Source organism: Myxine glutinosa, chromosome 7, assembly GCF_964187855.1.
Source record: "Myxine glutinosa chromosome 7, kmMyxGlut1.1, whole genome shotgun sequence".
Taxonomy (NCBI): domain Eukaryota; kingdom Metazoa; phylum Chordata; class Myxini; order Myxiniformes; family Myxinidae; genus Myxine; species Myxine glutinosa.
Genome location: NC_136267.1, coordinates 106,543,428 through 106,566,501, shown reverse-complemented (window position 1 = coordinate 106,566,501; position 23,074 = coordinate 106,543,428). Strand labels below are relative to the sequence as shown.

The 23,074-nt window shown below is 44.5% G+C and overlaps 1 protein-coding gene across 1 annotated transcript in view; it reads left to right on the top strand.

The window, feature by feature from the left end:
• INVS (inversin) overlaps window positions 1–23,074 on the top strand; it is a 481,353-nt gene that overhangs the window by 318,431 nt on the left and 139,848 nt on the right. Inside the window, exons 6-7 of the mRNA XM_078782093.1 lie at window positions 5,345–5,512; window positions 20,531–20,711. Of these exons, the coding sequence (XP_078638219.1) occupies window positions 5,345–5,512; window positions 20,531–20,711 (349 nt within the window). The remainder of the gene's footprint in view (window positions 1–5,344; window positions 5,513–20,530; window positions 20,712–23,074) is intronic.

Genomic DNA, 23,074 nt, shown 5'->3' with positions numbered 1-23,074 from the left:
TTTTCTAATTGAAAAATGATGATGACTTTCAAAATTCAAATAAAAAGTTTAGATCCAGCTGGCAGCTTGTTTATTTTAAGCTTTTGAAGTTGATTGTAAATTTCGCAAATGGCATTGACATTACAAAACAAGCATTTAACTTCGTCTGGAAGCCCTTTTTCTGTTTCCATCTTCCACAATGTCCACTGACAACAAATTCCTCAATCTGCGGACAGTAGGAAGAAAGGACCCTTGATTGGATGCAGTTGTAAAAGTTGGCATTTCAACTGTCGCCCGATGCTTGGTAGAGCGCAGCCGTCTTGTATTGGTTCTTAAGGCTGACGTAATACTTTTAGGAAAGACCCAAGAATCACTGTGGAAAATTCTGTGAGATTGGGTGCCTCTTCTAACTATGCGGCAGTGATGGAGGAACTGTGATTTGGAGTTTCATATTTTTAAATACTAATAATTTGTAGTTCTCTGTGCTGGATGCAATCCAAAGATGCCAGTAATGTCAAAGTGGCACTGATCTAACTATGCAGAACATGTATATTCCATTGTGGACTGGATTAGAACTTTTTTTTTGGTTGCTCGTTTATTAGAACTATTTGGCAGAGCTTTCTTGAGTAAGTACTCGCAAATCAAGTATGAACCACCTTTAGAGGCCATTTTTCCCTGCAGAGCAGGGGTTGGCCTTTTTCGGGCACTGTGGTCCCCTTTTTTAAGCAATGTTTTATGGCCAGATGCCCTTCCTGCCGCCAACCATGTTAGTCCCCTCTTGTGACACACAGGGAATTACCAGTGAACTGGTACTCAATTTGCCCGACCTCGGAAGGATGACAGGCTGAGTCAACCCCCCTGGCGTTAATTCAGTGATCGACCGGGATTCGAACCCAGGATCCTAGGATCCCAAGCCGGTACCCTAACCGCTAAGCTAACACCAGGCATCGCAAAAAATCAAGTATTCCCCAGAAATTGTTTACATGTCTGTACATCCATGACCCTTGTCAATACCATGTATAAATTGGATAGTCATGTGGTCCAAGTCAGTTTAGTAATGGGTAGGCCTAATTGGACACCAAATGCAATGGCTCCCACTCTCGGGTTGGGTCAAGTGTGGATGACTCGGAATGCTGTTGCCTTCAAGTATAATGTTCATTCCATAGTCACTTGTTGGGGGTACTGACAAGGTACCGTCAGAATGGGCAGATCAGTTGAGGCCTTTCTTCCCATCCATGAGTTACAACCTCTCGTGAGGATCGTTAACTTGCCACCATTGCCAGAATGACCTGAAAAAGGGCAATCAATCATCAAATTTCAATCCAGAGAGTTCAGAGTCAGCTTAGAGTTCAGAGTGCCAGTGGTGCAAAGTCCCAAGACCACTCTTCAACATCCATTTTAACATCATGGTTCCATCGACAGCAGCACATGCACTGGGTCTCTTGACATTACAACTGAAGGGTGAACAGTTGGAGCCATGTTCTTTTCACTCCATTGAATGAATGAATGAATGATGGTTTATTTTGGACTGTTGTATGTATCACATTTGTATAACTTTTTGAATCCCCCCTATCTTCTTAACCCCATTATCTTTGAGACTTTACAAACTTGCCCACTCTTACTTTTCATTAATCCCTCAAAATGTTTTCATATCAAGGCAAATATTTTTATACCTACAGAACTCAGACCCACATATAAGTATTCTTTTAATTCTCAATATGAATATGTTTGTTTACAAATAGAAATACACAATCACTCTTTCTTCTTCCCATTCTCAATCTTACAATTCGCCTTGTGGATATTTTACATGAACTGTAGGAATTGACTGTGCGACCTTTTTCAGAGTTTACTTTTGCTGAAAAACTAAGTGATAATGTTCGGCCCATTCAGAGTTCAGATTAAATGCGATAAACTGAGGCGTGGCAGAGAAAGTTCATGTGGTATGTTTAAAAATTCGATGAGTATTCGTATATGAATAGTCATATTAATTAATTATCATGATGTGGGTTGCAACAGTCAGCTGTAAGGCGTGTGTGTAATGTGTTTTGGTCGAGTTAGGTATCTACCTGTCTGACCTTATCACTTAAAAACCTGTTGAAAACATTAAAAGGAAAGAGAAATTTAAATGGTAAAAATGCAATGAAAAGAATCCCCTGGAAAGCACGTCCCCAGATCTCACCCCTTTCATGGTCTCCACCATCGTTCAGAAATGAACACAAGAAAACATGCTCAAACCACAACTGGTAAAATTTGCCGCTGGGTGCACAAAATTTTTAGGCCTTGTTATCTTGTATTTTTAGGCCTTGTTAATTTTGTTTTTAGGCCTTGCCTTATTATTTTTAGCCCGTTGGAGTTAGTCCGAAATGGGGGCTTATGGATTTGGTCTTGTCCGTCCGTGCATCTGTGCATCCACAACCATATCTCAGAGATGTATGGACTGATGTTGGTCATACTTGGCAAAAAGACAATACATGATTGGTATACATATGCACATCATTTTGTTTCGCAATGCGATCAAGTTAGCCGACAGGCAGCCATTTTAGTTGTGTCTCCAACAATTTCTCAGATATGCACGGTCCGGTTTTGTTCAAACTTGGCAAAAAAAAACTACACGATGGCATGACACGTGCACCTCACTTTATTTTACGATCTGATCAAAGATGGCCGACTGGTAGTCTAGCGGCCATTTTAGTTGTGAAAAACCCGATATTGACCACGTCCTCAACCATTTCTCGGACATGCATTTACCGATCTTGTTCAAATTTGGCACACAAATAAGAAATGATGGGTTTCATATGTATGGCATTTTCTTTTTCGAGTTGTATATCCAAGATGGCCGACTGGCAGCCATTTTGTTACTTAAACGCATCCCCATCCATTTCTCGGGCATGCATGGATCAATTTTCTTCAAACTTGGCACAAAGACAGTACATGAGTATACATATGCAGAATATTTTGTTTTGTCATCCGACCAAAGATGGCCGACTGACATCCTTTAACTCAGTACAGCAAAATTACTAAAACCATGGGGGAGGGAGGGGATGAGGGGGGTTAAGCAGTATATGTCTTAATCTTCTTGTTTTTCTAGCGACTGGCTTTGGAGGTTTGAAATGTGGTTTGCCTAAGAAAGACCATGGTTGGGAATGAGACCCAAGACTTTGAATGAAATAACTTCTTTGAGAGGGTTGTTGAAGAAAGTATATGGGAGGGTTTGCCGTATGGTCCTTTTGGAAAGAGAGATTGAGTATGTGGGAATTCTCAGGATTAAAAGACATATTCCAGTGTTTGACCAGCTTGTGATTTTGTTAAGGTCTGATAAGAGGGAAGAAGCTGCTGCCTGTCTGAAGGATGAGGGATGTCACGGCAGAGTGGAGTCATCAGCAAAGAGATAAAGATGATTTTCGAGAGTCAGATATCATTGATGAAGATGATGAATAGGGCTGGGCCGAGAACACTGCCTTGGGGCACTCCAGCCTTAACAGGGAGAGGAGATGAAAGAATTCAGTTGAGAACCACATATTGACTACGATGGTGGAGGTCGGAGGAAGTCAGTAAGCCAAGTGTGGAGTTGTCCTTGGATGCCATAGGTTGGTTGCTTCCCAAACTCCAAGTTGTCCTTGGAGTTTGGGAAGCAAGGCGAGATGGCAGACTGTATAGAAAGCACGAGATTTTGGCTAGAGAGACGGCACTAATCTCATGTCTGACATTGATAGCCTCCATCTAATGTTGGGAGATGAGAATCATCATGTCCAATGCAGTGACCTGATTTGAATCCAAATTGATGATCTGAGATGAGGTCATTGGAGAAAAGGAATGATTTTATATCAACTGCGAAGATGGATTCCATGTGACCTTGCTGATGATTGGAAGTAAGCTGATAGGTCTGTAGTTAAGAAGATCGGTTTGTGCACCTTTCCATGTAATGCATTGATGTTGGCCGACTTCCAAGCAGATAGAATATGACCTGATGCAAATGATAGCGTGAAAATGCGAGAGGATGTGCAAGAGCCGTCGAGCAGGTTTCTATGACCAGTGAGCTGATGCTATCCGGCCCAGTTGCAGAATCAGAGTCGAGGGTTGCCAGAAACTTCTCCAACTTCTCAGCTGCAAAAGGTACAGAATCCAGGGGTAGGACAGGGAAGGGTGGGTACAGAGAGAGAGAAAGAGACAGAGAGAGAAAGAGACAGAGAGAGAGTTTGGGGACACGAGATTTGGAAGCAAACACAGAATTGAGGTATTGGGCCATCTCACTAGTCGAGTCAGCTGTGGTGCCATTGTGGTATGCAATCATCATTTATGTTCCATACATAAAGTGCAAAGAGGTATAAACTTCAGTCAGTGCATAAAAATAGCCAGGGTAGTCTCCACATTTTGATATATTGCGGAATAACGTTATCCTTCCTTGACGATGATTGATCTGATCATATTACCTTATCTTGTAATTTCTAATGATATGAATTGCTCTAATGGAATTCAATATTGATGCACAGATATTATTAATAGTTTTACTTCTTAAATTATATTGAAATATGATTATGACAGAAATCCATAACGAACCAGTATTTGGCAGTTGGAATTAAAATTATGCAGATTCGCACACTCACGCACAGACAGATTACAATAGGTCCCGTCCCTTCGGGGACGGGCGAGGCCAATCATGTGGCCTTCAGTGTATATAATATTCTGCAATTCTCAATATTGATAACCCAAACAATTTGTAAGTTCTTTAACATTATATTTTTTGTTTATTTTCATGGTATCGTTTTTTTGCACATGACTTTTCATAAAATAGTCTTCAATCTTTTCTTACCCATTGCTACAGATTATATTTACCTGCAACGGTACCCACCCTATGGGCGGGGCTTCAATTTGGAGGCCCAAATTAAAAGGCAAAATATCAGAAATTGAAGGCTTTTTTTATTTTAAACGATTTATATAAACATCCGTTAAATCATATCACACACAAATCATCAAAATCTAAACAGTATTTGAAGAATTTCAATAAAAGCCACATCACTGTTCATATCGGTAAATATTATTCCATCGTGTTTGGAAAAACTGGAAATTTGGAAAATTGGAAATTTGAAGAATTGGAAAATTGGAAAAAAAAATTGGAAAAACAATATAGCCTATTTTACTCCAGGGAGTCCCAGGATTACCCACCCAAACTTTCGTTGCGATCGGTTCAGCCGTTTTTTCGGTACCTGGGAACAGACAGACAGACAGACAGACATTTGGTGAATTATAGTAAGATTCCGTAATTCATGGTTATCACTAATTCAGAGGCAACTTTGGTCTTTTGTAAATGCTCCAAACAGTAAATGATTTAATTGTTTTCCATTTTGTGCGGTGTTTTTATCCTTAGCGCACAGCATTGCACTGGAGCGCCTTTTACAGCCATCTACAACATACTTGTCTTCTCATCAAGTATAACTCCAACATCGGTATTCCTGATGCCGACGGAAAAACACCGCTGCACTGGGCTGCCAACAGTACCCAGCCATTGGCCGTTCTAACAGTCGACTGTCTGTTGGTGAGCACGAAGCCATTAAAACCGTTATTGCCATCTGTTGCCTGATAATCTCTACACAGGGCACAGATGTGCTTTGAGTATGCTGCTGTTGTAGTTTTTAAGTTCATGATCACTGTGATTATGTTTCCTCTGTTGAATGTTAGTCTATTTGCAGTTATAGATTTGCACAACATAAGTGTGAGTGCATGTAAAGTAATTATTTGCTTATTTCCTTGAGCACGTGCTCTCGTATTTTGTACTCTAGCATATGCTACCATGCTCTCTGACAAATGATAGTAGGTTATCGAGCAGGTGTTGCCAGGTTCTCAAATGCTGAACGCCAGGGGGGTTGACTCAGCCTGTCATCCTTCCGAGGTCGGCAAATTGAGTACTAGTTCACTGGTAATTCCCTGTGTGTCGCAAAAGGCGACTAACAGGATTGGCGGCAGGAAGGGCATCCGGCCATAAAACATCGCTTCAAAAAGGGGACCATGGTGCCCGAAAAAGGCCAACCCCTGCTCTGCGGGGAAAAATGGCCTCTAAAGCTGGTTCCATTGCCAGCATGAAACTCACCCACTTTTGGTAAAAAAAATATTTAAGATGAGCTGGAAAAGTACATACAAATGGACTAACAACTGTGCTACATTTTACTGGCACAGGATCATTCCTTTATTGGTCTGGAGGAACCATTATGAATTCACTTCTGTCTGTACAGGGTGGCTCAGCCAATGAAGATTTTTTTTTTCCTAGTTATTACAAATGTCTTCATTTTGTGGGATACTATGTGTGATACTTGCACATCATACTTTGCTTGCACAACTATATGTGGTTTGGCAGCATAACCTAGAGCAGTGTTTCCCAAAGTTTTTTGTCCATGGCCCAAAATTTGAAATCGCATTTGCCTCACAACCCAAATGGTACCAGAACATTCTTGTTACCGGTACCTACGATAAAAATTGTTGGAGAAAATGCTTTTGACATGAAAATAAGTCCTAAAATCCAGGATTTTGAAGGGGGGTATTCAAGTTGGGGTCGCAACACTGGGTTTGGGAACCCCTGGCCTATAGGTATATGCACTCAACTCTGAGCTATCCTGCCTGCGTTTGAATCACAACCCATCTATAAATTGTCACGCTGATGTTTCACATGGAGGGTGATTCATCAATGCATGTGCCAGCCCTCAGCTGAACGTTAAACTGCTGAGTGCCCCATCTGCCAGCATTAGTTGGTGGATGTTAATGATCCCATGATGTCCTTGGCCAAAAAGTAGGCCAACTATGGCCGGCACCCTGAATATATTACAAATTCATGCCCTGACTTTTCCTTTTAGTTGACTGAGTTTATTTTTTATTTTTCATTTATTTAAAGTTATTGTCATGGGTAGAAGGCGAGCACACTTGCAATTCACAACGATAGGTGCTGTTTTCGATGACAGTATGCAATCATCATTCCATGAGCAGCACTTGGCTGCTCATTTGCATGATTGATGGCATATATACATATAGAATCGGACCTCGCTATTCGCAGTTCCGCTATTCACAATTCTGCTATTCGCATTTCCGCTATTCGCATTTCGGCTATTTGCATTTCCGCTATTCGCAGTTCCGCTATTCGCTGTTCCGCTATTCGCGGGTTCCTCTATTCGCGGGTTCCGCTATTCGCGGGTTCTGCTATTCGCGGGTACCGCTATTCGCAGTTCATTCGCAGTTCCGCTATTTGCAGTTCCGCTATTTGCAGTTCCGCTATTTGCAGTTCCGCTATTTGCAGTTCCGCTATTTGCAGTTCCGCTATTTGCAGTTCCGCTATTTGCAGTTCCGCTATTTGCAGTTCCGCTATTTGCAGTCCGCTATTTTCAGTTCTGCTATTTGCAGTTCCGCTATTTGCAGTTCCGCTATTCGCAGTTCCGCTATTCGCAGTTCCACTATTCATGGGTTCCGCATATTCACAGTTGATAAATTGCGACCTGCTTTTCTATTTGCCATCTGTTGCCTGATAAGGTAAGGCCTGATAAGGGTTCCCCCAAAGCCTCAAAAGACCCCCTATGTCCTGTGTATTCGTGGTTTCTCATGGGCGCAAATCAAAAATAAATCACGAGCCGCGAACATGACAGTTAGAAAACCCATCTTTCACCAGCCACGCACAAAGCAGCTGGACATACGCAAAAAAACATCTTCCACGAGCCATGATCATGACCTGCTTCTACATTTGTGGTGCTGTGCTTCACGTTTTCATGGCTTTCACAGCCAAGCGAGCTTCGTGGGATATCGCGCTATTCACAGTGAATAGCTTTGCGGGATATCCCATCATTCACATGTGAGCAGCTTTGCGGGATATTTAACCAGCTGCATAACACATCAATCCCATGAGTTACTGCACAGAATGAAAACACTCCATCGTAACTATTAGTACAATTAGCTCTCCGTTTTATCCATTGAAACAATGGCACAGCATGCATTTGTGGATATTGCCTCGCCATTCGTGGATTTTGCCTCCATTCGTGGATTTTGCCTTAACATTGGAGGATTTTGCCTCGACATTTGTGGATTTTCGTGATTCGGGAACCAATCCCCCCGTTTTCCATTGAAACAATGCCCTACTGTTCGCGGCTTCAAATTTGCAGCACTTTCCAGGAACGTATCCCCGACAAGTAGCAGGGTCCGACCGTATATATATAACCGAAAAACACACTCCGTGAAGCCAGCCATACGTCCGCCCAGGAAGCCATCAAGCTGTGATTATGTGTCTATTAATAACGCACTGTTTGAACGCTGGTTGCTTCCTGTCTATTAATTATGTACGTCTATTAATTACGCATTGCTGGAATATATTGTCGTGCGAATACCCTCTGGTTAATACCAGGGCTCGCGAATGACCAAACGGCTTTAATTGAGGCGACGGCCAAATACGGATTTTGCTATCACAGCAGGTGAGAAAGAATGAAGAAGAAGAAGCGGAAATGCTTATCTGGAGAGGGAACGAACTCAAACGGGAATCCGGGTTTAGAAGGAAATGGAAAATAATACAAGGGTTTATTTACAAGGAATCGCGGGACAGGAAAATACGCGCCGGTAATAAAATGTCCTAAATCGGGATCCCGCACCCCTCACCTCAGAGACAAGACAAAGGAAAATTAATTACAAAAATAACTGTCCGTCGTGTAATGGTTCGTGGGTGCGAGCTTATCTCTCTGCAGTCTTGTCCACCGTCCAACGCGGCTCCAAGCTCTGGCGCGAGGCAGCCCTCCGTCCGCTTCGCCCACGCTCTGCTCGGCCCCGAGCCAATGCCCCACTCCAGGCTCCTCATCGACCGCCCACGAGGTCCGTTCACTCAGAGCACCAAAAGCACCGAGCACCGAGAATATGGCGAACCCACGACCTCCAGGACCTCTCAAGATGAAGAGCCAAGAGCCAAGGACGAACAACGACAAGCGAAGGGCCAGCACAAACTCACTACCAAGCACCAAGTCTCAGCCCGACGCAATACCAAGCGCGAACCGTCAGCACGACTCAATCCCCCAGAGCGAAGCGTCCAGAATCCCGCCAGCGAGTCCTTTTGTAACTTGGCATGTGACGTCAGTTTTGGCGTGCCACCAACCAGAGCCTCATAGCTTCCCGCCATCTTCTGAACCTCCTCGCGCATTCCGCGCTGATTCGCTCAAGGTTCGCGCCTTCTGCGCCAACCAATCACAGTCCTCCTGGGCGTGGTTCCCAGCCTGCCCGGTGTCTGACGCCCACGCCGGTGTTGTACACGGCCGTTGCCTGTTTGTCCTCCACAGTCTTTGTAAGAGAAGCGAATTTAATTGCTGTTGCACACTAAGGACCTATCTAAGTGTTTAAATGAGTGCGTTGCCATAAGGGACAAAGGTTTGACGACAGAGGGGATGACGAACAAAGGAATCTTATCCATAATCCCTGTACTATTTAGCACGCCCTGCTCCCTCGTAGCGGGGACATCATTACAGATTATCCCGACAACCCGGGCTAGCATAGAAATTACAGGTAGATTCCCTATCACAACAGCTGGATACCTACCTATACAGATCTATCTGGCTCTAGATATTCCTCTACCCCCCAGATATAACAATATCTTTTGACCCTTTAGAATGCTGAGATCCCTTCGACCTTTGAAGACCTTTAAGTCCCCCAGACCCTTTAGACCAGTGGTTCCAAACCATTTTTCTGTCGTTTCCCCCTTCAACCAGTTCAACCGTCCGGATTCCCCCCCCCCCACCCCCCTATATATTGTTGCGGTTTTTAGAACCCTCACTTTTGTAAATAAATAATAACTCTTGTAAATATCCCATCATTTAATAAGGTCAAAGGTCACACCCATAGTTAGGCCACAGCAACACGTAGGACACCATAGGACTTTCAGTTATTTCCTTAATATGTGTTTCAGATAAGGCTGTGTTCCCAATAGTTGAATCTGCGTTGCATTAATTAAATAAGATAGGCCCCATTCCGTCCATTTTGCCAGTCTCTCTCTCCAAATTGTGTTACGCGCCTCTGCTCGCCCAGCAGCGTTCGCTGCCTCGCTCCAAACGCCATTACGCACGCGGTCAAGCTTGGAGAAGAAGGGGGCGGAGCGCCAAGAACGAGGCGTGGCCCTGTCAACGAGCCGTCAAGGGCGGAGCCGGTGAGCCCTCGCTATCCAACCAGGGCTGAGGTGAGCTCACTGGCGGGCATGTCTCTATGAAGCACGCATTGATTTCAAAGTGCGTTATATAAGCGCAAGCGCGAGGACTGCTTTCAGGACTGCGCGGGGAGAGCTCGAATATCACGAACTGCGCAGGGGACCGTTGCTATCGAAGGAACTGCACAGAGACATCTGATTGTAACGTTATCTAGAGGACAGCGCGGAGGCGCGCTTGTTTCAACGAACTGCGCAGGGAACCATCGTTTGATACGAACTGCCGTTTGATACGGACCTTGATTGATCGGGAGAGAGAGAGAGAGCGTTTGGCACGCTATACGTACGTGGCATTCCAACCCCTCGCATATGTAAGGTCCGGTCACGCGCCAACGACACGTGAAGCTGCCTGCCGTTCTTCGCCCGCGGACCCGGAGCCTGGACGGAGCCTACCTGCCTGGACCCATCTGCCTGGAGCTTCCTCCCCTACCAGCTACCATCCTGTGTAAGTCTGTGTGTTTGTCCAGGGTTGTAAGTAAGACTGTTTAGATAAGCTTGCCCTGTGTCCTTTTGTTTCTTCTTCTTCTTGTATATGCTTTCGTTTCCTCTTCTTTTGGTTTTGTACATAATTAATAAATCCACTCTTTGTTCTTCCCTTACTCTGGTTTCCTCTTATTCGATCGCTTTAGTCTTTTCTCGATTGAGCACCTGTGGCATGATTTGGAAACCGCTATAATCGGGTGTAGTATTTGTTAACGGCCCGAGTCGTGGCTCGCTTCGCTCGGCGTGTCCATTAATGCTGCGGCTCGGGAGGGAGTTATCTCCTCGCTTCGCGGCCGGTGGTAGTACTTAGGTACTAAGACTAATTAGGCTTACAACCCTACTTACCACCGACCGGAAGTGACGTCATCATTTCCAGGATTGGGGGACAGCCAGCTTAAAAGACAAGGGGATTAACCCCCCCTTGATAAGGGGAGCGCCGACCCCTGAATCCGCAACAATTGGTGTCTGGGAGTGGGATTTGAAGCCCGAACCAAATTTCTACCATCTTTAAAAAATTTGGTTAAAATTTCGAGCGGCCGAAATTTTATTAAACGTTCTATATTTTGAATCGTGCCATGGATAATCAAGGCAATCGGATGCCGGTGGGGGAAAATGAAGAGGTAGAGGAAGGGGTAGAATTAACCCAGGACCCCAGGGAGGAAGTGGGAGAGATCGAAGAGGAGATTGAAGAAGGTGCGGTAGTGGGGGTTGCAGGCGCACAAAATGCCGGCGCCTCGCACATGGTGGCGGGGGCCGTGCCCACTGCGCTAATGGGGGTAGGCGACATGCAAGCCCTCATGGCGCAATTTATGATGCAAATACAGGTGTCCATCAAACTGGAGGGGAACAGAGCCATGCGGGAAAGGAAAGAGATGGGAAGCCAAATTGGGGGGTTAGAAAGCAAATTTGGGGGATTCAAGAACCTAATTGGGGGGTTAGAAAGCAAATTTGGGGGATTAGAGAACCAAATGTGGGGGTTAGAAATCAAATTTGGGGGATTAGAGAACCAAATTGGGGGGTTGAGGAATGAATTGGGAGGTCAAATTGGGGGGCTAGGAAGCAAATTGGGGGGATTCGGAAGCAGATTAGGGGCCAGTTGGAGTACGTAAATGGCCATGCCCGAGAAAGTAATTAGGGGCTAGCGAGGGGGCAGGGCAGGTATGAAGCAAAGGAATTTGAGAGGTAGAGAGACCGCGAGTTGAGCGGGAAGAGCACATGGGTACACGACGAGGTAACGCGGCTAGAGGAGCGCGGGAGAAGCGAGTTGGAGCAAAGCGAAGATATGTGGACGGGTATAGAGATCGCGACCCGGGGTATGGGGAAGCCGGCAACCGCCGAAGTAGAGAAAATTTAATTAGCGCCAGCGGTCGTCGAGAAAAAAGAAAATCAAATCGAACCAATAGTGGAAATTGGGGCGGAAGAGACGGACTTAGAACAGCACTCGCGGGAGGAAAAGATGGAATGCATGCAAAGTCTGTATTCGCATCGTGATGCCGTGCTTAACGCCAATGAAAGTTTGCAGGTGGTGGTGGAGCGAAGAGGAGGAAGCGCCAAGGTGAGTCTGGCTGTATATGGTGCTAAAAGGTTTTGCGGGAAGGTGTTTGGCGCGAAAGGAGGATTGTTCGTGCGCTTGGGATCCAGATGGCATCCGGGCATTCCTGGAAGGTCCTTTGTGCGCTGTGTGAGTGGAAATGGCGTGCGTGTAAGAAAAAAGTGTGCGTTGAAGAGTGAGTGTGTTACAGAGTGTGAAAGTGAGGATGAATGCACATCGGAGTGTAGGTGTGATGAATGTGATACAGAGAGTGAGTTGGTTGTGGCGAGTGTGCGAGAATGCACACCTGGGTTGGTTGAGGAGCGTGTGCGGGAATGCACATTAGAGCACGTGATTGGGTGTGCGATAGGGGATTGCACACCCGTGGGTAGGTGTGCGCCGAGTGGGTATGTGCAAGAGTGCATACCCACGAGTGGTACAGAGTATGTACCGGGAGAGAGTGCACCCGGGTGTGCGCGAGAAAGGTGTGGAACTGAGGTGTGTGTGATAATGGGGTGTGCAAAAGAAGAGAGTGCACGGAGAGAGAATGCGGTAAAAGAGTGCGTGGAGTGTATGAGAGGCGCAGAGATGCCTCGATGTATGAGTGAAGAACAGAACGCATGGTGTGAGAATGCAATCCGAGCATCGACGTTGACCGGGACAGCGTTCAGGCCGACGGATAGCCGACGCGAGCGCTCGGGGTGCACTGTTCTTTGTGTGCTGTGGGGGCCGGCTGGGATCGGTGCCGCTTCGCTCCTGTATGGAGCACCGTGCACGATTCGGGCCGGCCTCCGCCCTGCACGGTCGATTCCACGCTTTGCCAGGCAAGGCGACCGGCCCGGTTTGAGGGGAGGTAGGAGGGGTCGGAGCATCGCCCCCTTGTGGTGGTGGCGCTCTGGCCGGGCAAGGCTGGGCAATCACGCTTGGGAGCGCAAGGCCTTGCGCCGAGATGGTGCCTGGAGTCTTGGCCCGACAAAACCTCCTCCCCTGAATCCGAATGCCGGACGGACCCAAACTGTAGGAGACAAACCACCCGAATTCATTGCTCGGCTTTGCGAAGCCGAGCTTTGATAATGTATTTCCCGCACCGAGAGGCTCAAGCATAGTGGACGATTAATGGTAGCAGTAATGATGGCAAATGGTATACGGTGTAGAGGGATGGTAGATCTACGATCCCTCACATCGTACCTTTGGGCGGAGAAGCAATAGATTATGGGGATTGGCAGTACCATACTAGCCCGGGAGGGTTAGGATAATGTATAGGAATTTAGAAAGATGACCATAGGTGACCAAGATTTAAGTAGTGACTTTTGTACCTGTAGTGGGGACGTAGAGTAGAGCAGATGGATTATAATGACGAGGGATGTGCGTAGTATAAGGGATGACAGGGAAGCACTAAGTTAGAGGGAAGGAGATAGTTAAATGATGCAGTGTGTTTGTGGTGTGGTTGATTGAATGAGGAATTAGTATGAGAGTCTTGCTGGTGAGCATATTTAAATGAGGAATTGAGAGGCAATGCTCATGAGGGATGTGTGTGTGAGCGTGGGAGAATCTGAGTGCCTGAGGCAATGGTTTGGAGAAGTGAAAGTGTATTGAGCAAAGTATTGTGGATGTGTGTGATTGTGCATTGAGTGATTGACTTGCAAGGTGTGCAAGTGAAATGCAGGTGTATGGAGAATGGTTGTCTGGAATAGATGGTATGGAGTGAATGGAGTATGGAATGAATGGTGTGGAGTGAGGAGTGTGGAATACGTGGAGTGGAGTGTATGGTGCGAAGGAGTGGATGGGGGAAGGATGGACCCCTTCACGAACACGCGGGGAGGGTAGTTTAAGAGTAGGTAGAGGGAGTAGGTAAATTGTGGTTGGATATTGACATCTGTGGTGCGAAAGTAGCAGAGTACTGCTTGATGGGTGCATTAGTGGAGTGAAATGGCTGGGCGTGTGGCCTGTTAGTGAGTATGGTTAAATGGGCACTCTGCCACTGGTAGTCTGTCGGCCAGGTGAGGCCGCAGGTAGGCTCTGGGAGCCAGTTAGAGTTCAATGGAGCCCGAGGATCCGGAGACGGACCCGGGTAGCCCGATGCCAGAGGGGGCATTAGTGGGGTAAGGGAGCCAGAGGGCCTTCCCCAGGTTAGGATGAGGAGCAGGTAAGCTCGGGTGGCGATGTTCAGTGGCGGAGGTGTGCAGGTGAGCGGACCTGCTGGTGAGCCACACGACCCAGCCCTGAAATTGTGCGAGGGCACAGGGAGAAGAATCGGGGGTGTGAGACCCCAAATTGGAGAGTGCCACAGTATGTTCAATGGGAATTGGTTTTTAGAACCACATAGTTTAATGATGGCCAATGGTTTTGCGGGGTAAGACCCCGGGTAGTTTAAGAGTGTTAATGCCATTTTGAAGTATAGCTAGGATGAAAGTCTCTTCGCACCATCCGCATCCACTCACCTGGGTGATAAAACTCCACACCATGGTTTGCAAATATTTTGGAATGAAAGACGCATCATGACGTGGGGTTGACATTGTTTGTATTCCATCTCTTCCTCCTTAGGAGGTATTGATGATGGATTTGGTTTAGAGGGGATGGGAAAGACAAGACGTAGCGACGAATCTGTAAATGTGTAAATTGTGTAAATACGGGTAAGGGCAAGGGTAGGGTAGGTGACATGGGGGGTGACGAACGCTAGGGACGAGCTTTCTCAGCTCGCTCTTCCGCGCCCTTCATGTTGCATTGCTTTGTATTGGTGTGTACCCTTGCGCCCCTGCCCGCTGATCTGCTTTGTCTTCCTTCCCCACTCACGGACCATTGTTCTTTTGTGCCCCGGGGGGGGGGGGGGGGGGGGTGTGCAGGGGACCACAGTTGTGCGCCCGCACCCTTGCTGCCTCCAGCCTGCACTGATGCACCATATGGACCACACGTTCTGTGGCATAGCACCACCTTATGGACCACACGTACTGTGGCCTGGCACGTCTGCTGGGACCGACCATTGTTGCCAGCGGTATCTGGTTGTGGACCACTGTTTTCAGAGTGGCCGTCATGCCATGCAGGTGGACCACCTACGCTGGCCCTGCTGGCCATGAGTAATAAAAAGCGGATGCGGTGTGTGCCCTTTTATTTATAAATAACATCAAGATGAAGAAGATCCATCGACAACCAGAACCAGCGGCCCAGCAGACAAGCAGAGAAGAAAGAATACACCATTTTATTATTTTAAAATGTGTTTTGTGCCTTTTCTTGATGGTGCTTTTTGGTGCTTTTCTGTGCATTTTCATTTATGGTGCTTTTGGTGCATTTTATTTTATGGGTGCATATGGTATGGTGCATCGGTGCAGTGCATGGCAATGATTTTCCCTTTCTCAAAAGATATTTTTCTCTTCCCACAAAAGACAGGTCCTGGGTGACAGTTGTAAATAATTAGTGTTTTTGTAAATAATGCTCCCCACCGGCTTAAATGTTTAGTTTGAAGATGATTCCGCAATTCGGTTAGTCTGTGGGCATGAGTCTGATAGGTAGAATGCAATGCAGCAGGCGGGACATATTTAGTGTTAAAACTGTCGCACTCAGGGTGAGGTTAAAAGTAGAGGGTAACCACACCTAAGTGTCACACTAAGTTAAAGTTGTTTCGGCCCGGGATGGGGCTGGAGGAAAGGAGGGTGCAGTGTTGCGGTTTTTAGAACCCTCACTTTTGTAAATAAATAATAACCCCCTGTAAATATCCCATCATTTAATAAGGTCAAAGGTCACACCCATATTTAGGCCACAGCAACACGTAGGACACCATAGGACTTACAGTTATTTCCTTAATGTGTGTTTCAGATAAGGCTGTGTTCCCAATAGTTGAATCTGCGTTGCATTAATTAAATAAGATAGGCCCCATTCCGTCCATTTTGCCAGTCTCTCTCTCCAAATTGTGTTACGCGCCTCTGCTCGCCCAGCAGCGTTTGCTGCCTCGCTCCAAACGCCATTACGCACGCGGTCAAGCTTGGAGAAGAAGGGGGCGAAGCACCAAGAACGAGGCGTGGCCCTGTCAACGAGCCGTCAAGGGCGGAGCCGGTGATCCCTCGCTATCCAACCAGGGCTGAGGTGAGCTCACTGGCGGGCGTGTCTCTATGAAGCGCGCATTGATTTCAAAGCGCGTTATATAAGCGCAAGCGCGAGGACTGCTTTTAAGACTGCGCGGGGAGAGCTCGAATATCACGGACTGCGCGGGGAGAGCTCGAATATCACGAACTGCGCAGGGGACCGTTGCTATCGAAGGAACTGCGCGGAGACATCTGATTGTAATGTTATCCAGAGGACAGCGCGGAGGCGCGCTTGTTTCAACGAACTGCGCAGGGAACCATCGTTTGATACGAACTGCCGTTTGATACGGACCTTGATTGATCAGGAGAGAGAGAGAGAGAGAGAGAGAGAGAGAGAGAGAGAGAGAGAGAGAGAGAGAGAGAGAGAGCGTTTGGCACACTATATGTACGCAGCATTCCAGCCCCTCACATATGTAAGGTCCGGTCACGCGCCAACGACACATGAACCTGCCTGCCGTTCTTCGCCCGCGGACCCGGAGCCTGGACAGAGCCTACCTGCCTGGACCCATCTGCCTGGACCTTCCTCCCCTACCAGCTACCATCCCGTGTAAGTTTGTCTGTTTGTCCGGGGTTGCAAGTAAGACTGTTTAGATAAGCTTGCCCTGTTTCCTGTTGTTTCTTCTTCTTCTTGTATATGCTTTCGTTTCCTCTTCTTTTGGTGTTGTACATAATTAATAAATCCACTCTTTGTTCTTCCCTTACTCTGGTTTCCTCTTATTCGATCGCTTTCGTCTTTTCTCGATTGAGTACCTGTGGCACGATTTGGAAACCGCTATAATCGGGTGTAGTATTTGTTAACGGCCTGAGTCGCGGCTCGCTTCACTCGGCGTGTCCATTAACGCTGCGGCTCGGGAGGGAGTTATCTCCTCGCTTCACGGCCGGTGGTAGTACTTAGGTACTAAGACTAATTAGGCTTACAACCCTACTTACCACCGACCGGAAGTGACGTCATAATTTCCAGGATTGGGGGACGGCCAGCTTAAAAGACAAGGGGATTAACCCCCCCCCCCCCCTTGATAAGGGGAGCGCCGACTCCCGAATCCGCAACAGTATATATACATATATATATATATATATATATATATATATATATATATATATATATATATATATATATATATATATATATATATATATATAACTGTAAGAAATAGTAGAAACTCCAAAGTACGAGCAGGGCGTCTCATTTGTATTGAATAAATAATCGTTAGATTAAATAAGACGCGGACGTAGCTTCAGGACGTCGATCTTTAATTGTCGACAAGCTTTCGACCAACAAAGGTCTTCTCTGAGTCTACAAAAACATCAGGCATGTATATCAGTCAAGTATGTATGGTGATATGTGTGTGAGATGTGTGTGAGATGTGTGATGTGTGTATAAAATGCATACAGAAGGAAGAGCCACGCCAAAGTTCACTCACCAGCCCCAAGTTCAACGGAAGTGACCGTTTGCGTTACAGTTAGGGTGCACGTGCATATACAAATATAGAGATATACATACATAAACACACAAGCATATATTCATATCCCATTTATATTCATATAATATATTTATATATTTATATAAATGACATATAAAGGTAGAATGAATGAATGAATGAATGATGAATGAATGAATGAATGGGTTACGGTTAACAATTTGATTGGGTTGATGTGGGAACATGCTTTAGTCATCAAAATTTATGCCATGAGGGACTTTTGTCCGAAGTTTGTGTATCCAAAAGGACTCACGTTTCAGAATCGTGGTGTGTGATCGATTTGTGATTGATTCAATGGCAGAGATCTGAATGTCATTTATAGAGTGATCCGGTTGATTAAAGTGTATCGTGTAAGGTAGAGATTTGCCCTGACTGGTGTGGAAGTTATTGATTTCTGACCGGGTGTTATTAAATCGTGTGTAGAGTGTATTTTCAGTTTTTCCAACATATTGTTTGGTGCACTTTTGGCAAGTGATTAGGTATATGACCCATGTAGATTTGCAGTTCATATAGGAGGTGATGGGGAATTTTTGTCCAGTGCTAGAACTACAGAATTTGTTTCCTTCTAGTAAATGTTTGTGAATAATGCATTTTTTTGCTGTGCATTCATAGAAGCCAGGGATCCTAGTTTGTTTTGTTGTGGGGCTGTGGGTGCTTTGCTTTTACCAAGAGGTCCCTGAGTGTCCGACCACGTCGAAATGATGTTAGTGGAGGTTGAGGAAATGTGGTGCCGAGTGTTTCTGATTGATGGAGGAGAGGAAGGGCCTTATTCAGAATACTTGGCAATTGGGATGAGGTAGCAGAGTAGGTGGTTACCAGTGGGACACGGTTAGTTGCAGGTTTGGGTTTGTAAGTCAGAAGGTCTGCTCTCGGTATGCGTTTTGCTCGGTTTATTGCTTCTTGCACAGAGTGAGGGTCATGGTTTCTTGCAATGAAGTGTGTTTCTAATTGGCAGAGAGAAGTTTCTTCTGCCATTTTTGTTGAGCAAATGCGTCTTACTCTGAGTGCTTGACTGTATGGTATGCTTGCAATTGTATGTTTAGGATGAGATGAAGAAGGGAGAAGGTAAGAGTGAGTGTCTGTTGGTTTGGTGTATAGTTCTGTTTCGAGTCTGTTATTTTGAAGCGTGAGTGATGTGTCTTGAAAGTAAACTTCGGACTGTGAGCTGTCGAATGTGAACTTGATGGTCGGATGAATCAAATTTAATTCATTTTGGAATTGGGTGAGACTACGGGGGGATTTTGACCAGATGAACTGGATGTCATCAATATAACGTACTTTAATTGTCGACAATTAAAGATCGACGTCCTGAAGCTACGTCCGCGTCTTATTTAATCTAACGATTATATATATATATATATATATATATATATATATATATATATATATATATATATATATATATATATATATATATATATATATATATATGAATAATGAAAAAAGTAGCCAAAATACAAAATGTATTCGCTTAATAACATAATAAATAACATAATAAATAACATAAAAATATAGCAACACACACACACCCACACACTCCTACACATACATACAAACCTACACACACAGAGAGACACATACACACTCACACATATAAATTTTATTTTAAAAACTTATTGCATATAAATTTTTATTTACCGACGATGTTATAAATGTTTATGTTAAGTAAAAAGTCGAAGAACAAAAGAATTAAAGATTTGAGATTTATTCACTAAAGCACACTATTACACGAATGCTAATATTGTAATTCCTTTGGAATAAGTTTCCCCCCTGGAATCCTAAAATTCCCCCCCAGGGGAAAATCTCCCCCAGGTTGGGAAATGCTGCTTTAGACCACCAATACCCCAAAGACCACAAAGACCCAAAAGACTTATGATACGATAAGGATACACTTAAAGACTCAAAAGACCCAAAATACCCTAAAAACCCTAAAAACCCGAAAAACCCCAAATACCCAAAAGTCCCAATTCCCATCAGAACATCTATCTATAATTCCATTAATCTCTGTGTGTATGTGTGTATGTGTGTTTGTATGTGTGTATGTGTGTATGTGTGTATGTTTGTCTGTGACCGCTGTTTCTCGACAACTACCGGTCCGATATACTTGAAACTTGCCAGGTATATTGCTGGGGACCCGAGGATGTGCCTTTTCAAGGTTTGAAATTAATCGGACAAGTAGTTACCGAGCTATGGCGATTTCTTTACCAAACACCGCAAGCCGTTTGCTTTGGACCAAACCATTTCATGTAAATAGAGGGGGGGGGTTCTGTGGTCGTTGCGAATGGACCAAACCATTCATGTAAATAGAGGGGGGGGTTCTGTGGTCGTTACTACCACGTGGTTTCAAAGTTTTTTTTTTGTTGTTGTTGTTTGCACGCATGTTTTTTTGCACCCACGTACGGGCACGCCCTAGGATGTTTACACACACACACCCCTACACAAATTTTTTTTTTTTTTTTTTTTTGGCAAGGAACGGGCACCCACGTACGGGCACGTCCTAGCTTATATATAGTACGGGCATGCCCTAGTTATATAAATGTGTGTAAGCCTAAGCACAGATCCTGGATATATACATATTTTGGCTTAAGTCTTGTCACTCCATATTCCCTTTGTACAGTTGCTTTCCCTCAATAACGGCAAACATTTATTTTCCTGACATGTATTGTTTCGGTTTATCTGACAGTTTGTTTCTGCAGAATAGTTAATGTGTTTGTAAACCTTTATCTGTCCAAGGAGTTTTACAATGCTGTCAAGCTAACGCTGGGAATGCTCTGTCTGACAGCAAGCTGCACCCACGGACTCGATCTTGAACTGGCAAGACTACGAGGGTCGCACACCATTGCATTTTGCCATTGCCTGTGGCAATGTGACTGTGGTGGAAGCGCTGATTGCTTCACCAGGCTGCAATGTAACAGTCCATGACAACCTCTTCCGTACTTCCCTGCACTGGGCTGCATTGCTTGGTCAGTGTAATCTTATCATGTAAAACCATTCGACAAACATGTGAAGGACTGTCACATACGTGTTTGTTGGATATCATTCCATAATATCATTAAATCTCTTGTAATTTTGTTCCCTAAGTATAATGTTAAACAAATTAGAATATGCAAAATTTATTCATATTTGATTCCTAATATATTTTAATTAATCTTTCACAGATTTACTTCATTTAATTAATTTAATGTCATATGGTCTTGTGTTTGAGATTCCTGGTTTTCACCCATGATGCCTGGGTTTGATTCCGGGAATGGGACAACCCAACAATTCCAAATATATATATATATATATATATATATATATATATATATATATATATATATATATATATATATATATATATATATATATATATATATATATATATATATATATATATATATATATATATATATATAACGAAATGTCAACAGATATACACTGACAACTGGGAAAACGATAATAGAGCAGGAAGGTATGAAAAGAGTTGTGCAGAATGGAAGTAGACAAAGAAGGCTCTTTGGAATGGCTAAGAAGAGGTCAGCTTAAATGGATGGAGAATGAACCATAAATGCCCAAGACCAAGGACACCACACCAATGGCTTTAAGAAAATGGTGGAACTGCGTCAATCTGACAAGCGTAGGTTCTGCGAGTAGAAACTGAAAGCACAGGTCACCTCCTTTCAGGATGTAAAAAAAAAAACTGCATCATTTTCTTGGGGCACGGCTGTGCTGCTGATGCAATGCCCAGGCTGAATCACTAAGCCATGAATGATCGTTTTAAGGCCATTTTGAATCACTAAGCCATATAATTTGTAAATAGAAGAAAAGAAAATCACATAAAGAACAGTGTCCAAAGGAGGAGAGCAAGAGCTAAGGTGGGTTTTAATATTGTGTCTGAGCTTATAAGGTTTGATGATATTTCTAATAGGACAATCAGTGGTGTTTACAAAAGATGATTTCTTATAGGCACCATCTCGGCCAGAGACCCATAGCTAGGGGTCAAAGTTCATGTCTGTCTCACGTTTTGGGTGAAAACCGGAACACACCGAAGGGATCAAAATCAGTGTCTTTCCCTTTATCTAATAGGTAATCATTTTAATATTTTAAATGTGTTCATACACAGAAGTTATGGCAACGGAACGTATTCAAAATGCTTATTCCATGTACTTATTGTCATTTTCCATATTTCTCATTTAGCCAATATTATCAGTTCAATGAAATTTATATCGATCGTTCCATAACCTGGTGTTGGCTTAGCGGTTTGGGTTCCGGCTTGGGGTCCTCGGATCCTGTGTTTGAATCCCGGTTGATCGCTGAATTAACGCCAGGGGGGTTAATTCAGCCTGTCATCCTTCCGAGGTCGGCAAATTGAGTACCAGTTCACTGGTAATTCCATGTGTGTCGCAAGAGGCGACTAACAGGGTTTCGGTGGCAGGAAGGGCATCCGGCCATAAAACATTGTTTCAAAAAAGGGGACACCGTGCCCGAAAAAGGCCAACACCTGCTCTGTGGGGGGAAAATGGCCTCTTAAGGTGGTTCTTCTTCTTCATAACACAATATTCGTTTAATCAAGAATGCCACTCTGAATAGTCAGATGAAGAGCTCTACATTGTTCCTGCTTCTGCATCATCAACGGCCATGAGATCGTCATCCATGTGTTGAGAAATGTCGTGTGGGATCAAATCCCCTTCAAACCATGAACTCTGTTAATGGCCTTCCTGGAGCTTTGAGCCATTCTCTGCAGGATAATACATGACTGGAGCAACTGTGGGGACTTTTACAAATTGCAGAAACAAAGTTTTTGTCCTTGATCTTTCCACAATTGACCTTCGAGGTGGAATTAAGCCCAGGTAACTTTGCCTAATCCTGTAAAAGGGATGCTCCTCAATTCTATGTGAAGCGGCTTGACAGAACAACACAAACTGAGTTTCCTCTACATATCAACTTCTCAACTATGGTTTTCCATAGAGGGCACAAATAAATGCTTCTCGACTGGAGATAAAATCTGGTTATATGCAATGTGGATTACTTATTCTTCATCAATTCCAGGCTCGTACTTTTCTTTTTCAGGTAAAATATGCAGTGTAATCACACCCTTAAAGCACGTATGGTGGGAAGGGCAGAACATTGTTTAGGATCCAGAGACTGAGCAACAAAATAAATGTGGACATACCTGAGTACGATGGTTTGTCCTGGATCCCTGATCCAAATGTTTGAAGCAATGTTATTCAAATGATACAGCAATATGATTATGACGTCAGTGTCAGATTATCTTTCAATAATGCTAGCACTTTATTTTAATTATCTTGTGACTCACACGTATGTCTAATATGCCAGACAATGCATG